Raw genomic sequence first — 17,864 nt, 5'->3', positions numbered from 1 at the left:
GAGGATGGGTGCAATACTTACATAGTGATCGCACACAGCCTCCTCCTCTTCTGTGTGCACTGTGCAGATCTGTCTCTGATGTCCGATCTGCCAGGACCTGGAGGGGGAGGAGCTAGATTGCTGGACACACTGGGGGCAATGCTGGAGGACACACTGGGACAGATGATTGCTGGACACACTGGGGCAATGCTGGAAACACTGGGGCAGATTGCTGGACACACTGTGGGCAATGCTGGACAATTGGACATACTGGGGCATATTGCTGGACAGGACACACTGGGGGCAATACTGGACATACTGGGGCAGATTGCTGGACACACTGGTGGTAATATGCTGGACACACTGGGGCAGATTGCAGGACACACTGTCTGGGGGCAATGCTGGAGATACTGGGGCAGATTGCTGGGCACACTGGGCAATGCTGGACAATTGGACATACTAGGGCAGATTGTTGAAAACACTGTCTGGGGGCAATGGTGAAGACACTGGGGCAATGCTGGAGACACTGGGGCAATGCTGGAGACACTGGGGCAATGCTGGACACTGGGGCAGATTGCTGGACACACTGCGGGCAATGCTGGACAATTCGACATACTGGGGCAGATTGTTGAACACACTGTCTGGGGGCAATGCTGGAGACACTGGGGCAATGCTGGAGACACTGGGGTAATGCTGGACACACTGTGGGCAATGCTGGACAATTGGACATACTGGGGCAGATTGCTGGACACACTGTCTGGGGGCAATGCTGGACACACTGGGGCAGATTGCTGGACACTGGGACAATATGGTGGACATACTGGGGCAGATTGCTGTACACACTGGGGGTAATATGCTGGACACACTGGGGCAGATTGCTGGACACACTGGGGGCAGGACTGGAGGCATGGGCAGAATGTAGATACGGGGCATGATTGGAGACATGGGGCAGAATGAAAGACATGGGGCAGGAGTGGATCATGGGGCAGGATGGATACGATGGAGACAGATGGGGAAGGATGGGGAGATCATTTGGGGTAGAATGGATACTCTTGAGGGCAGGATGCGAGAACATATGACGGGAGCCAGGAATTAGATAAACGGGGCCAGGATTGGGAATATTATTACCATAGGGGCTAATTAAGGGATATTATTACTGCAGTATTTTTTTGAGTATACTGTTTTAAATGGGGGGGCGGTCCTGTTACTGTGTAGAGTGACACTATATCGCCTTTTTTTCTTCATGTGGTGTAATGTAGAAATTGTGAAAAATGAAGTAATGTGTTCTGCAAGCGGAGCTTGAGATAACTGTGTTATTTCCTGCAGAAACGAGTCCTGTCTGGAAGAAATGATGGCGGTCTGTGCTGGATGAAAGATGAAGGACTTCACCTAGAGACGTCACTGGTGAGTCAGTGTTACCTATACACTGACACTATACACTGTATACTATATACAGAGGTCCTGTGTACAATGTCACCAGTGATCACTGTATTACCTATACATTATATACAGAGCTCCTGTGTATAATGTCACCAGTGATCTCTGTATTACCTCTACACAGACACTGCATACTAAGTACAGATCTCCTGTGAATACTGGCACTTATGTTGATAGTATTGTGGTTTTTTTTTTCATTACTGATCAGTATTGTAGTATTCAGTCACTATGTGGTGGTAATATGTGGTCTGGAAATGGTGTTGTGGTATTTGTCCCTTGTATGTGCTATTTGGTCACCAAGAGGTGGTAATATGTGGTCTTGACATGGTGCGGTGGTATTTGTTCCTTGTATGTGATATTATTCGATCACTGTGGTTGTAATTCGTGGTGTGGTCATGGTTCGGTGGTATTTATTCCTTGTATGTGATATTGGTCAAAATATACCTAAATTGTATTGCATATTTTAACAAATATTTAATAGGTTACAGTAGAGTAGGGCCCGGCCATTTTTCTGGAATAATCTGGTTCAGGTATAACATGACCTCCGTCACATGACCCCCATCACATAACCCCCATCACATGACCGGGGGGGCCCACAGTGTCTGAACAGCTCGGGGCCCTGGCTACCCTTAATCCACCCCTGATTGTAAGTTACGGTAATACATTTCTAACTTACGCCCACATATTTTTAGCTTGTCTCCCCCCTTCCTTCTAAAAAGGAGGGGCCCCATGAAATGTTTTACCCGAGGGCCGCTATAGATATGAATCTGGTCCTGATTATAAAGTCTTGCAGATATTCAGACTTTTTTTGCGATTTGAACTGCAAATTAAATTGTTTGTTATATATGGTCTTTGTAGTTCATATCTATCTATCTATCTATCTCATATCAATCTATCTATCTATCTATCTATCTATCTATCTATCTATTTCATGTCTATCATGCAGCCGCCTCAAAATGATTGACCACAAAAGTTAATCCTGATGGAAACAATGCAGTCCATTTGATTTCCTATAATAGCAATGTACTGAATTGTCGTATTATCTTTCATTTTGACTTGTGAAATGAGAAGATGAAATAGATTAACAAAAAACAGCAGCGGAGAGAACACTACAAGTTCTGCTCATACACATTGGCTTATGGCTCCAGGTGGAATATGATTATAATACAGAGTTATAATTTTCTTGCAGGACGAGGAATGTTCCAGCCCGAAGCTGACATGTAATGGAATCAGTCGTTACTGAAGTTTCATGCCTATTCTCCATCATTACAAGAGCAGGAGAGATACTCGTACCTCAAAGAATCTGCGGTCTCTCAGTGTAGAAGAAGCTCGGCCTCTGTAACACAGATATATGGGAACTGTAATCAGCTTTTGGATTAGCAAAATATTTTTTAAGCTTATGATATTATGACAAACATATAAAAAATGTGTACAAATCCTACTGTGCAAAGAATGGTTTAGGCTACGTTCACACTAGCGTTGCGCCGCCCTGCGTCGGCGACGCAACGCGCGACGCACGAAAAAACGCGCAAAAACGCGCGCGTTTTGCGACGCGTGCGTCGATTTTTGACGAGAATCGGACGCACAGAAAATGCAACTTGTTGCATTTTCTTGCGTCCGACGCTAGCGTCGTAAACGACGCAAGTGTCAAAAAACGCCACCCAAAAAACGCACGCGTCCCCTATGTTAAACATAGGGGCGCGTCGCCGCTGCGTCGCCGGCGCAACAGCGACGCACAGTGGCGGAACGCCAATGTGAACGTAGCCTTATAAAAATAAAAAAATCTGACACTTATTCCTCGCTGCTCCTGAGTGTGCATGCTTTTCAATAGCAAGATGGAGATATGTCACTGAAGATCCTTTTGGTGGCACCTTATGTCCTGTAGGGGAAAATGACTGGGCATGTTCAAATCCAATATACTCACAAATTTTTGCAGATACTTTACCAAATTCAGAGGCAATCCATTTTAAAACACTACATAGTAGTCCGCAGTAGGCGTAACTAAAGACCGATGGGCACCAAAGCAAAATTTGGACCTGACTCCCCCACCATAATATAATAATGTCTCCCATCCTGTACTGATGTTATCCATCCTGGGCTCTTTTTTGGTATAATGTCCCCATCCTGTGCACCCTTCAATAATAATGTCCCCATGTTAAGGACTAACCTGGGTTGGAGTATTGGTATTGCAACCACTAGGGGCAGCACCGTCTGGTAACACAGTCTGGTGTAGCCAGAAGTCGGTTCACAGGAGCAGCAATGTAGTTTTAAGCAGCAGGTGAAAGAAAGCTTAACTAGAGGCTGGTAGCTCAACAATCTCACAAGGAAGGGAGTGCAATGCCAGGTTTACATAGGGTGTTCAATCAGGGTGGAGCCAATCAGAAATCAGGGTGAAGACAATCAGAAACAACACAGGTACAAGTATTTGATTTAGCACGGAACTGTCCAATGAGCTGAATAGCTCAGAGGGAAGAGCTGCCGCCTGGTGCACAAGAGCTGATGGGGTCGAGTCCTGACACTCCCATTCTAATGTGGAGCCTTCCAGTAATAACGTCCCTCATCTGGGGCCCCATTCAGTAATAATGTCCCCCATTCTAGTGTAATCTCCTAATCTGCACATTTTGGACCCTTCCAGTAATAATGTCCCCCATCCTGGGCCCCTTTCAGTAACAATGTCCCCCATTGAGCGCCCCTTTCATTAATAAGGTCCCCATTCTAGTGTAATGTCCCCATCCTAGACCCTTCCAGTAATAGTGTCTCCCATACTGGGTTCTTTTTTGTATAATGTACCAGCTCCTGGGCCCATCCGGTAGTAATGTTCCCTGTTCTACCTCTGTTCTCGAACACATTTAAAAGAACAATTCTTCTCACCTTCCTTCGCTCCCATGACACACGGCGTCCTCTTGTCTGGTGCAAAGGACGGCTGATGATTTTGGGGTGCCTGCTATGGCCAATGCATGACGTCACTGCTGTGCACCACCTGTGACTGGCACACTGACATAAGCTGCCAACCTCTTATTGGCTGGTGGCGTGTGTTGCGGTGCAACGCCCGGGGGGTCTCTGAGCCACAATACATTTCAGAGGAATGTGCGTCCTCAGACACAAATCCAGTTGAAATGAGCACGGGCCTCAGCAAGCTCCTTTCTGGCCAGGTCGCGATCACACCCTTTGCAACTGTGATCGTTTTGCCTTTCATAGTCTGAGTGGGCATTGCTGTGATAGGGCAGAATACAGGCTGCCTGGAACAGCAGCCTTTCCTCTACGAAAACAGGCAAACCAGAGGCAGCTTTGTCTCTGCAGAATCAGAGGAGCGCTAGGAGATCCGGACAGCTGCAAAGTGGCACTTGCCAACATGTGCTCTTTGCCTAGGATACTGGTCACTTCTAAGGTGGCCAGTAACTTTGGAAATGAACAGTAATCTATGAAATTAAACATCCCAGCGTTCTTGAGAACAGAAAGGATTTTTATTATAAATTTGCTTGTTTTTACAAGCACTTTGCGATTTCACCCATTTAATAAGAAGAGACAAACCCCTTTAAGGGAACAAAGTCACATAAGACGACACCAGACACAATTTAGGAAAGGGTCCTGATACAAATTTTGGATAGGGGCTCAGAAACCTGAAGTTGCTCCTCTGAATGCAGAAATACTAGTAGGATATATTAACAAACCTGTCAGGACTTGTCTCAAAACTGCTGACTAAAGACTCCTGAGCAGAAAACAAAGCTTATGTATAAGTGTCTCCAACCGACACTCCTAACTAAAATGGCCTTACTGTCGTTGCAAGTAAAAGTAAACCTCTCGCTGCAACTAACAAAGACGTCGCCTCCCGTCCTTACGTGATCCCAGTCTGGCCGATGCACAAATATGTAAACCGTTAACAAACAATGAGAAGCACAATGCCAGCAAAATACGTCCTAAACAACAGTGCCAATGCGAAGAAAGGGCTTTATACCAGCACATCTCTACAAAATACACCGATCCGGAAGACTGAAAGCAAAAGGACTACACAACATGGACAAAAGACGCTGTGTAGTTCCAGAATGAGTCATCGGGGTTGGGCTTTTTAAAGCAACATTCATGAAGATAAAAGACAAAATACTTTTGTACCTTTTCTACAGCCTTAAAGGGGTTTCTAAAATCACAGTAATTATGTTCTACTAGATGGTGGCCCTATTCTAACGCATCGGGTATTCTAGAATATGTATTTATGTATGTATATAGCAGCCACATAGTATATAGCACAGGCCACGTAGTATATAGGAGCTATGTAGTATGTAGCAGACAAATACTACGTGGCCTGTGCTATATACTATGTGGCTGCTATATACATACATATTGTAGAATACCCGATGCGTTAATACAGGCCACGCAATATATAACAGTGGCCACGCAGTATATAACACAGCCACGTACTATATAACACAGCCCATGCAGTATATAGCAGCCACGAAGTATATAACACAGGCGACGTAGTATATAACACAGGCGACGCAGTATATAACACTGGCCACATAATATATAGCACAGCCCATGCAGTATATAGCAGCTACGTAGTATATAACACTTCCCAATAAGTATATAGCAGCCACGTAGTATATAACACTGCCCACGTAGTATATAACAGTGGCCACGTAATATATAGCACAGCCCACGGAGTATTTAACACTGCCTATGTAGTATATAGCAGCCACGCGGTGTCTAACACAGCCCACGTAGTATACAGCAGTGTGGGCACCATATCCCTGTTAAAAAAATACTTAAAATGAAAAATAGTTATATATTCACCCCTGGGATCCACCGAAGCTCCGGCGATACACGTGTGGCTGCCGCCATCTTCCATTCCCAGGATGCATTGCGAAATTACCCAGATGACTTAGTAAATGAATAGTAAAAAGATATAATGTTAAAAATAATTAAAAAAATAAAAAATGGTGCTATTCTCACCGCTAAGTCTTCTGGGTAATTTCACAATGCATCGTCGGGAACGGAAGATGGCTGCCGGCGCGAGCGGCTCGGTGGACTACGGAAGGTGAGAATAGCAGGTTTTTTTTTTTTTTATTATTTTTAACATTACATTTTTTTTACGATTGATGCCGCATAGGCAGCATCAATAGTAAAAAGTTGGGGACACACAGGGTTAATAGCAGCGGTTACGGAGTGCGTTACCCGCGGCATAACACGGTCCGTTACCACCGGCATTAACCCTGTGTGAGCGGTGACTGGAGGGGAGTATGCGGGCGCCGGGCACTGACTGCGGGGAGTAAGGAGCGACCATTTTCTACTAGACTGTGCCCGTCGCTGATTGGTCGCGGCTTTTTTGCCGCGACCAATCAGCGACTTGGATTTCCATGACAGACAGAGGCTGCGACCAATGAATATCCACGACAGAAAGGACAGACAGAAAGACGGAAGTGACCCCTAGAAAATTATATAGTAGATTCTAAAGTCTCCCATATAAAGCAGATAAAAGTCAGAGGAATCCAGCGATTTAAACTTGTAAATCTGTATGAGGGCCTCTCGACTCTTCTCCGACAGAATCAAACTGTTGGAATACTTGCCAGATACTGTAAGTTATCTGGCATCGGATCACTCCTCTCTCCCCATGGAAAACATATGAACACTAGGTCAAGTCAAGTGCTCAGTTGTGCTAGGACGCAGAAAGAGATAGCAGCCTGGGAGCAATCATTTAACGGATAACTATCTAATTTGTACAGCAGTAATCAATATCGGATTGGTGGCGGTCTGATTCTTTTCACCCCCATTGATCCAGTTCTAAAGGGTCTGAACTGTCTCGCCTCTTTATTGTTTGTTCTGTATACCTGACCGATCAATATTGTGATCCCCCCCAAAAAAACCTTTAGGGTATTTTTTGGATTACCGTAAGTTAATTTGGACAATGTTGGGGGAAAAAATGGGGGCATGTTGAATTTCAACATGCCCAATCCTTTGTTCTCAAGGCAGTTCTATGTGTCTCGCACCACATAGAAAACACATGTACACTTTGAATTGTAACCTTATGTACTGTATGTATATGGGGTGTTGGGAGAATGAACTTTTTGGCCTACAACTATTAAAGGTGCATGGCTAGCATTAGCGCTCATGTATGCTCTCTAGTGCAGATCCGTTTTGCATACAGCTGTACAAGGACTTCTATATCTAATTACTAATTGCATGGTGCATGAAACCACTACAGGCCATTCATTCTCATGCCTGCTATGTGATATTACATTTTTTTTCTGACAGCTTCTGTGGGACAGTATTGGGGGCATGCTCTGTGACCTATGCAGAGGTCATTGTGCAGTGCAAGGAAGGAGCTATGTAGAATCAGGAGGTCAATTTTCTCTGTGCAAGTCATAAGTCAATGCAAAAGTGAAGAGGGAGCAGCTGAATCAGGAGTTGAAAAGGGGATTGATTCATGCAGGGAAAATAGACTTCCTGTTTCTACATAGAGCAGAGAAAAGAGTAGAAAGGCAAAATGAGTAATTGTAAGTACACAGTGCTATATAATGACTGCAATATATTAAGAGGATACAAACTTTGATGGGAGGAGGAGGAGGGCTTCTTTAATACAGATAGTGATACAGAAAATGAAACAAAAAGAGGTGTCCTATTGTAGGATCTGGAAGACAAGCATTATGGTTGCTTATAAGTTACACTAGGCAATGCTATGATGTTCTCCACTATATATTCCTTATGTGTGATGTAGATCGTGATACATTTGTTATCTAGGGATATCATACTTTCCACATGCCAAATGGTGTTGTTTGTCCATCCCCTGTCCAAGTACAAGAACGGAGTACTTAAAAGCAAGGTGCTTCATTGCAACCTCTAGTGTCTTGTTAAGGGTCGCCATCTCTTCTTCTTCTAGAACTTTTGGTCTCCTAGAAAGAGAAAGAATATTTTACAGGTTAAATACAGAATAATTCTAAAAATGTAGGAACATTATAAATACATTAAATTTCTTAACTTGCCCTGATAATTTACAACCTGTATTATATTTCAGAGCTGCATTTACAATTCTGCAAGCTTCAGAGCTGAAATCACCTTGACGTAAGGGGTACACGTGACTCATGACCGCCTTTACTGACTTAAACGCCTAACCTTAATTACTTAATGCATTGCATCTCTCGTAAACTGCCTTATCTTAAGATTCCCTCCTGAATAATGACATTACACCAGATTTGGATTAAATGGCCACAGCAGCCTTTTATTAAACATAAATACAATATGTAAACAATATCCCCCCAGGGAGTGGTGGTCCTCGAAGCCTCAAAAATAACCTTGCAGAAATTCAAATTGTGTACCTTGGCCTCCAGGCTTAGTCTTGCCTCCAGCCGCTAAGCACCAGCTCGCAGGCAGATAATGACCAACCCGACCAAACCAACCGATTACCAAATCCTTTAATTAGCCCCTCCACGGGCTGATCTACCACATCCACTCGCAAACCACTCCGGGGGAGTCCAGGACCACTAGAGGTCCCCCCCCCCAGAATCCGCCATTCCCCTTTTTCCACCAACTTCGAGGACCTCCCTCCCCCACCTAACTGCTATGACAAAAATTTCTCCTTTCCCTTAAACAAAAACATAACCTTAAAATAAACGCGATTAAACAAAATCGAAACAAGAAAAAGGGAGGGTGGGTGGGGATTTCAGCCACCGCCGGACCAGCAGGTGAGCGTGGCAGTTGCTGAGGTGAAATTGTCGGTTTCTTATCCAAATCACCCCCTCAGTAAGCTCCCCCCGCTTGCTCCTCCCTGCCTCATCCAAACCCCACCCCCCCTCTGTCCAAATTCAAAAGTACACAGCCCAAGCAAACTATTTAACCCCGACTTGCCCTTGCCCACCCGGAGGCTCTGCCATTCCCCGTGACCCCGTCATGCTGGCCTCCCTTGAGGGCCAGGGGCCCAGTACGGCCTTTCCTAGAACATTCCATACTTTAAGACACAAAAAGAGCACAGCGAGGTCAAAAATACTCTGTTGTAAAGAAGTCACAGTAAATGAGCAAGTGCTAGTCAAAAAATGAAAAAAATACAGGGTATTTAGTTAATACTTTTTTTTTGCAAAAAATGTATATTAAGCTGCTCCACCAATCGCCAAGGGATACCCATAATAGAGAAGTCCTATCTAATATATATAATCCCTATCTGATGTATTTAAAAACCTGATCATCTGTATAGTACCTGTATAAGCAGGGTTCAGAGAGAAAAAATCCATGTGGACATCCAGGGTGGAACAGCTTCTATGCAAATGACCCATAAGGAGTGGTGGACTCCCCAGTCTTGTAGAAACAAGAGAACAATTATAGAACCAAAAAACACATGGGCTACTTGCACAGTGAACAAGTCTGTAGAAACCTGTTCACACCACCAAGAAACTTGAAGACACAAAAAGAGCACAGTGAGGTCAAAAATACTCTGTTGTAAAGAAGTCACAGTAAATGAGCAAGTGCAAGTCAAAAAATGAAAAAAATACAGGGTATTTAGTTAATACGTTTTTTGCAAAAAAAGTATATTAAGCTGCTCAACCAATTCCCCGTGACCCCGTCATGCTGGCCTCCCTTGAGGGCCAGGGGCCCAGTACAGCCTTTCCTAGAACATTCCATACTTTGTAGATTTTAATTCTGGAAACTGTTATACATTGTAATTTATTATAGAGAAGGCATCATAAGGCTACTTTCACACATCAGGCTTTTTGTTTCAGGCTAAATCCGGGTCTCGGGAGAAAAACCGAAACCGGAAAAAATAAAAACCGGAACCGGTTTTCCCCCATTGACTTGTATTAACAGCAGATTGCGCCGGATGGGCCAGCGTTCCTTCCGGTTTGATGCCAGATCCGGCGTACATGCGATTCCAGCGTCTGGAAAAAACGTCTACTGTAACGTTTTTTGTCTGCGGCGAAAAAGCCGGAAGGGCCGGATCCGGCCTTTCCAGCTTTTCACTGCAATGCATGTTTATGGACGCCGGATTGCGCCAGATCCGGAAAAAGGCGGATCCGACGGCCTGATCCGGCTTTTTACACTGAGCATGCTCAGAAACTATGTGCCTGCCCCCAGGACACATATATAAAGCAATGCCATTGAGGCCTTCACTCATTTCCAGCCATACTGCCAGCCAGAGAGACCACACCCTGCCAAGGCAGCTATAACCTGCCACAGAGCCTAGCCAGCCAAGCCTGGAGCGGAGCCTGCCACAGAGGCCAGCCAGCTATATAACCTGCCACAGAGCCCAGCCAGCCAAGCCTGAAGCGGAGCCTGCCACAGAGGCCGGCCAGCTATAACCTGCCACAGAGGCCAGCCAGCTATAACCTGCCACAGAGCCCAGCCAGCCAAGCCTGAAGCGGAGCCTGCCACAGAGGCCAGCCAGCTATATAACCTGCCACAGAGCCCAGCCAGCCAAGCCTGGAGCGGAGCCTGCCACAGAGCCCAGCCAGCTATAACCTGCCACAGAACCCAGCCAGCCAAGCCTGGAGCATAGCCTGCCACAGTGGCCAGTCAGCTATAACCTGCCACAGAGCCCAACCAGCCAAGCCTGGAGCAGAGCCTGCCACAGAGCCCAGCCAGCTATAACCTGCCACAGAGCCCAGCCAGCTCTCCTGCTACAGAGCCCAGCCAGCCAAGCCGTACCAGAGCAGCCATGTCTTCTTCTGGGAGCCCTTCCTCCCATCGGCAGCGCACTGAGGTAAATATGTTTTAAACATAATTTTGCTCTCTTGCTCTCTCTACCTCGCTATCTTTTGTGTATGTGTGTGTATGTGTGTTTGTGTATGTATGTATGTATGTATGTGTGTGTATGTGTGTGTGTGTGTGTGTGTATGTGTATGTATGTGTATGTGTGTGTAGGTGTGTGTGTGTGTGTGTGTGTGTGTATTTGTATGTATGTGTGTGTATGTCTGTGTGTGTATTTTTGTATGTATGTGTATATATATTAATGTATTTTGCCATTTTTCATCTTTGTAGGAAGCTGGTGAAGCTGCTGCCACAGTCCAAGAGGTGCTCCCCGAAGAAGAGGGAAGGGGTGGAGAAAGACCTGGAGCGGGATCACAATTGGTATGATCATTGTAGATATGACATGGCACACTACACATAAAAAGGCTACATACAAGCACATAATTATGTTTTTTTCTCTTCTAGAGTTCGGATTCTGGTGCTCCATCCAGAGGTCCTCCCAGTGGCTCCCAGGGTCGTCGGCGTGCGAGTCATGGCGGCCGTCATCGTGTAAGCATATTTATATATATATATTTTTTTTTAAGGTTTATTCTTTATGTTGTTTACAATTTAGTTTTAATTTGTTTTTCCCTTTCTTTTAACAGGCTTCACAGCATGCTCCTGATTCTGACAGTGAGGAGGTCGGCCTCGATATTGACCTCCTCATCGATCTTGTCCGAGACAGGGAGCCGCTGTGGAACATGAGTGACAGCCGCCATGCTGATATCATTGTGACCCGGCGACTCTGGGAGCAAGTCTGCCAAGAGCTTATTATGGGAGGACCTCGATGTTCGGGCCCAGAATCAAGAACGTAAGTATACTCTGTTCAGTTTTCTTGATGCATTCTAAGTTTTTTTTCTAACCAAGTTGTGTTTGTCCTTTTTTAACAGGTGAGAGGATTGTAAAACGGTGGCGGTCGATTAGGGATAGCTTCAAGAAGGAATTCAATAAAGAGATGCGGGCCCCGAGTGGATCTGGAGGACGCAGGAGCAAATACAAGTATGCTGAAGCCCTGTCGTTCCTCAGGTCAACGATGGTGACATGAAGGTAAATATTACCCACCACATGTGATGATAACCAATGTTTTACATGTCTAACCCTCTTTTGCTCTTTCAGCCAGGGCCATGCAATTATAGTATATTAATTGTTTGTTTTTTCTCTTTTGTTCCACAGCACCATCGGCAGCACTCGGGAGCCTGCAGCACAGTTGAATCCTTCTGGGGTGATCCCTCAGGAGGCCGCCACCGAGGGACACTTTGACAGTGCGGGCCCCTCTGCACCTTCCCAGCCTTCCCACACATCGGATCCCTCTGTCCCATCCGCGAGCGCTGGAGAATCCTGGCTGGTTCCATTGCATGTATCTGCTGGTGAGGATATAGCGTTTCCTGTACCCCACCCCTCTGCTGTTGCCACCTCTACTACACCTGTAGCATCGGGGCGCCATCGGCAGAGAGGTCAGGTACAGCGTTACGCTCCCGAGTTCTTACACCTGAACGCATCCTTCCAAAACTGTCTGAAAGTTTTGTCCGAGCAAATGGCTGCAGGTTTTAATTTCATAAATAAAAGTATACTCGAGATGCATAAACTTCTGTTAACAATGCGTTCAGAGGCAAGACAGTCATCGAACAACACTTTTTTCCAGTCGGTACTTGAGCAAATGGAGACGCTATCTACTTCTCAGCAGATGCAAGTAATGCAATCCTGCCAGTCAACTCTAGCACTCATTGCCTCAAAAGCTGAGGCTCTTGCCACCCATGCTGCAACTGCCACCCCTTCCTCCACTGTCGATCAATACAGCCACTACCATCCTCCTGACCTGTACCACCAACGTGCCCGTGCCCCATCCCACCAACCCCACCATCAACCACATCGTGCCCGTACCCCATCTCACCAGCCACAACCCTCACAGCATTCCCGGGCCACTTACCACCAGCCACACTACCAGCGTCCCGTCTGTGCCCCTTCCCACCAATATGATGATCCCGACCCATACCACTACCCATCTGCTTCATCCACGCCTCCTCTCCCTGCCCACTACCAACAACCTCTTTCACCTCCTTCCCAACCCTCTTCTCCACCCATCACTGTTTCTGCCTTCCAATCCCCCCAAAACATCACCTACACCCCTCCATCCTACCAAACTTCTAACCCCAATCCCACTTTCCTGTCCACCCACTCAATTGCCTTCTCCACTCCTTCACCACTACCCATTGATCCTTCCCCACCACCAACATATTCCTCTCTCCACACTCCCACTGTCGAAGTGTCCCTATCTGACAGCCCCTCCAGCACTATCTCCACCCTGACATATTCTCATCTATAGTTTTGTGTGCTGCAAAATAAAGTTTTTTTTGGTGTTTCAAAATAAAAGTTTGTTTTTGTTATTTAAAAAAATGTAATAAAACTGTGTTGTTTACAGCTATCTTGTATTTATTCTTTATAAGTTATAGATAACACTAAGGTTAAACAAAGTTTATTGGTCAGAGGTAAAATACTTTGGGTATAACCCAAACAGATGCACAACTTGTGTAAAATGTAAAACCAAACAGGTACACAACTTGGGTAAAAGGTATAACCTAACAGGTACACATCTTGGGTAAAAGGTAAAACCAAACAGTTACACAACTTTGGTAAAATGTAAAATCAAACAGGTACACAACTTGGGTAAAAGGTAAAATCAAACAGGTACACAACTTGGGTAAAAGGTAAAACCAAACAGGTACACAACTTTGGTAAAATGTAAAATCAAACAGGTACACAACTTGGGTAAAAGGTATACCCTAACAGGTACACATCTTGGGTAAAAGGTAAAACCAAACAGGTACACAACTTTGGTAAAATGTAAAATCAAACAGGTACACAACTTGGGTAAAAGGTAAAATCAAACAGGTACACAACTTGGGTAAAAGGTATAACCAAACAGGTACACATCTTGGGTAAAAGGTAAAAGCAAACAGGTACACAACTTTGGTAAAATGTAAAATCAAACAGGTACACAACTTGGGTAAACAGTTAAAAATTTTCGGTTCTACCCAAACAGGTACACAACATGGGTAAAAGGTAAAAAAGTTGTTACTAGGTTCAAGACAAATTGTTTAAACTCTCTCATCCTGCCAGTGTATTCTTCCTTCGGGTGAAATAAAATATTCGGCAAATTGATCCCGAATTTTGGAAACAGTGGCAGAACTTCTATATGTTTGGTTGCTATAATCAGCCAAGGTGGTTTGTTCAGACTGGTCCTCAATGGAAATCTGTTCCTTGGATAGCACATAATTGTGCAGGACAACACACGCTTTCACTACCTCATCCACAGTGTCTGTCTTCAAGTTAATGGATGTCAGGAGAACTTTCCATTTGGCGGTTAAGATCCCAAATGCACACTCCACCATTCTCCGTGCACGTGTGAGTCGGTAGTTGAAAATTCTTTTAGTATTGTATAAACCATGGCTGGAGTAGGGTTTCAAAAGATGTTCTGAAAGCTGAAAGGCTTCATCCCCAACACAAACAAAAGGCATTGGTGGCTCAGAGGTTTGAAGTAGTGGTCTAGAGGAGGGGGAATTGAAAGGTTTGTCCATACAAATGCCGCCCCATAGAAAACAGTTTGAAAACTTGGGAATCATTTGAGCGGCCATACGCCCAATATCCACCGCAACAAATTTGTAATCCGCATCGGCGATGGCCATCAGCACGATGGAAAAGTACTTTTTATAGTTGAAATACTCGGATCCAGAACCAGCCGGTTTCACGATACGGATATGTTTCCCATCCACCGCGCCAAAGCAATTGGGAAACTGACACATTTCCTGGAATCTGTCAGCTACTTCCAACCATGTCTGCATTGTGGGATGTGGAATGAATTCATCGTGCAGAGAGTCCCACACTGCACGGCAAGTGTGCCTCACTATTCCAGATATGGTTGAAATTCCCAGTCTGAACTGGAAATGTAGTGAAGACAGGGATTCTCCAGTAGCAAGGAATCTGTGAACAAAAGCAAGGCAGAAATTACTGCAAATTCAAAATATCAATCAATGAAAGTGCGCTACAAGAGTACATCCAAAAAGAATGCTTACCGAAGAGTGACCATCAGACGCTCAGCCGGTGTAATGGAGAATCTGCAATATGTATCACTCCTTCTTATAATATGTTCAATTCAATCCACCAATACATCAAAGTTCTCCGCTTTCATCCGCACATAGCTGAAAAACTTCTCTGGCTCTCCTCGTAGCTCCATGTATAAAGTAGAAAAGACTCCCCGCGTCATTCTATGTGCCGTGATGGGGTGGATTCACAAACGGTGTCGGCGCAGACGCATGATGCGCTGTCTCTCTCACTCCTTCTCAAGAACAATTGTTTTCAATCGATTCGCCTCCACGATGAAATCCACGTTGTTCTGCAGAATCTTCGCAATAATGCTGTCCATCTTGCTCTGCATCTTGCTCCTCTCCAATCTGTCACTGATGGGCTGTAGGACCACTGTATATATAGTTTTCAGAGGGCCAATAACATTTTTAGCCTGTCAGGGGGCGTTTTTAAAAACCAGATCCGTCAAAAACTGGATGGAAAACCGGATGAGATGGATGTCAACCGGAAGAGACAGATCCGGTTTCTCCGGCTGAAAAACGGATCCGTCTAATCCGGTTTCCACAAAACAAACCGGATCTGCGGCGCGACACCGGAACCGGCATGTGGCAAAAAACCTGATGTGTGAAAGTATCCTTAGCGCTCAGTTAAGTTAAAGGGGTTGTCTATAAGGACATCTTTTATTCTTACTTAAATGCATGTATTTCGGGATAAAAATAATTTTTACCATTGGGTTTCTGTAAAATAATTGCACTGTTCTGTCTGTTATAAACTCTATGTTTCACAAGACAACCCCTTTAAGGATGTGTCTGATATTTATACAAAACACCAGTATAACATATACCTATATATATAAATGTCATACATAAAAACACTTACGGCAGAAAAGATTTGGGTTGTTTACTACGTGACTGTTTTACCAAAAAACAATTCAAGTAGTTTATCAGGGCCATGAGGAAATCATCAAGTTGCTGTGATCTAAATATAAAAAGTTGGAATAAATAGTTAATATAAAATAAATATTTAATTTTTTTACCGGCAAGATAAATTAGTGTACATGAAGATGCAATTAATTTTTCATGTCCGACTGATCATTGATTGGTGATCTACATATGAAAAATTCATGGTCATTGGGTAGAGGGGCAGCACAAATCCGACATGACTGACGATATTGATGCACCAATACTAAATCTCAGTAACCCATGTATACTGCTGGCAGGGACTGCCCTGTCCGTTATCCACCATCAGTGCAAAATATATATATATATATATATATATATATATATATATATATATATATATATATATATATATATATATAAATAAATTTTAAGATTGTAAGGACAGGCTGGAGGTCTCGGTGCCTTCTGCAGTCAGGCTGAGTACATGGCTCCCCAACAAGATACCAAGGCTAGCAGCAAAACTGAACATCCTGAGCTTTATCCTATGTCCTGTATGAAGGCACATACGCTTTTAACGTTACCAAACACAATCCTAATTCGGTATATGCACAATCTCTTCCTCTGGTGTGTCTGAGCTCATGTCGCCTCCTAGAATCCACTGTGTCCGTCAGTCTACACTTCAAGTTCTGTCACACCCTTTTGACCACTCCCCCAGTTCTCTCCACAAGATGCACACTCAAATTGAAATTCAAATGAGCTTTATTGGCAGGACTAAGTACATGTTAGCATTGCCAAAGCATATGGAAAAAAACATGGGGATAGGGGGTGGAGTAGGGAGGCATATAGAGGTCCAGGATATATCAGGCTCCTTTTAGAGGATAGGGGACATGTCTATGGTGTGGTATAGGAGTCCATGGCATATCGGGCTGTTTAGTCGGGGATAGGGATATGTTCAGGGTTGGGGTACAGGAGTCCATGACATATCAAGCTCCTCTTAGTCTGTGGCAGGCACTGACATATTCCGTTGCTATGGCCGCTGTACTTTCATCTTCCCCCAGTATTATTGGTAGTTTCTCTTCCTCCTCCATGAAGGTGAAGTCTGGGAGGAGATCAGACAGTCTCTTGAAGTGAGTGTCCTTCACTGCGGAGTATTTGGGGTGCAGCGCCCCAGGGTCCTCGTTGTTGCAGTAATGTCATTTTCCTCTAGGGGGGAGTGATATTACGTTTGGAGGCAAAGAAAGACAACTGAATCCAGGTATCACAAACATACATCACATTTCGCACTCCAGGCCACCAGGGGGAGCTCTGCTCTTATTTATTAGGGCACTTCTCACACTTAGGTAAAACTGGTTGCCTAGGGAGGAAGTTAGTGAGTTGCTGGCTGAGCTTCTGTCAGAGGTCGAGACAGAAGAACACGGAGCTGTGCCTGCCCTGAGTGCGGCAGCTTCTAGAAAGAGACATTGAAGGAGAACTGTATTGTAGAGAGGGTGAAGAAGTCGTAGCAAAGGAGTGGATATCAGAGGAGTTCTGCCCTGCACAGGCTGCCTCCTTCTGAGGCGCAAGATGCCGGTAGCCAGAACACCAAGGGAGCAACAGTACTTTATGCCTTGCTCCAGAGACCGGCAGGACAGGTAGTTTCACGTTACCTGTCTGCCCCTATACCCAGGAGGCAAGGTGGCACCCCTTAGAGGCTGGGGCATGATAGAGTCACTGTAAAACGCCTCAAGCCACCGGTCATAAAGGTTTGTCCTATCCATCTGG

The 17,864-nt window shown here is 44.8% G+C and overlaps 1 protein-coding gene across 1 annotated transcript in view; it reads right to left on the bottom strand.

Annotated features, from left to right (window-relative positions):
* The window catches only part of PPP1R36 (protein phosphatase 1 regulatory subunit 36), a 55,732-nt gene that overhangs the window by 11,910 nt on the left and 25,958 nt on the right, over positions 1–17,864 (bottom strand). The window contains exons 5-7 of the mRNA XM_069734036.1: positions 16,081–16,179; positions 8,160–8,300; positions 2,710–2,752 (exon numbers count right to left, since the gene is read on the bottom strand). Coding sequence (XP_069590137.1) covers positions 2,710–2,752; positions 8,160–8,300; positions 16,081–16,179 — 283 coding nt within the window. The remainder of the gene's footprint in view (positions 1–2,709; positions 2,753–8,159; positions 8,301–16,080; positions 16,180–17,864) is intronic.

The sequence above is a fragment of the Ranitomeya imitator genome, chromosome 1 (genome assembly GCF_032444005.1).
Source record: "Ranitomeya imitator isolate aRanImi1 chromosome 1, aRanImi1.pri, whole genome shotgun sequence".
Taxonomy (NCBI): Eukaryota; Metazoa; Chordata; class Amphibia; order Anura; family Dendrobatidae; genus Ranitomeya; species Ranitomeya imitator.
This window is presented reverse-complemented; position numbering and strand designations above follow the sequence as displayed.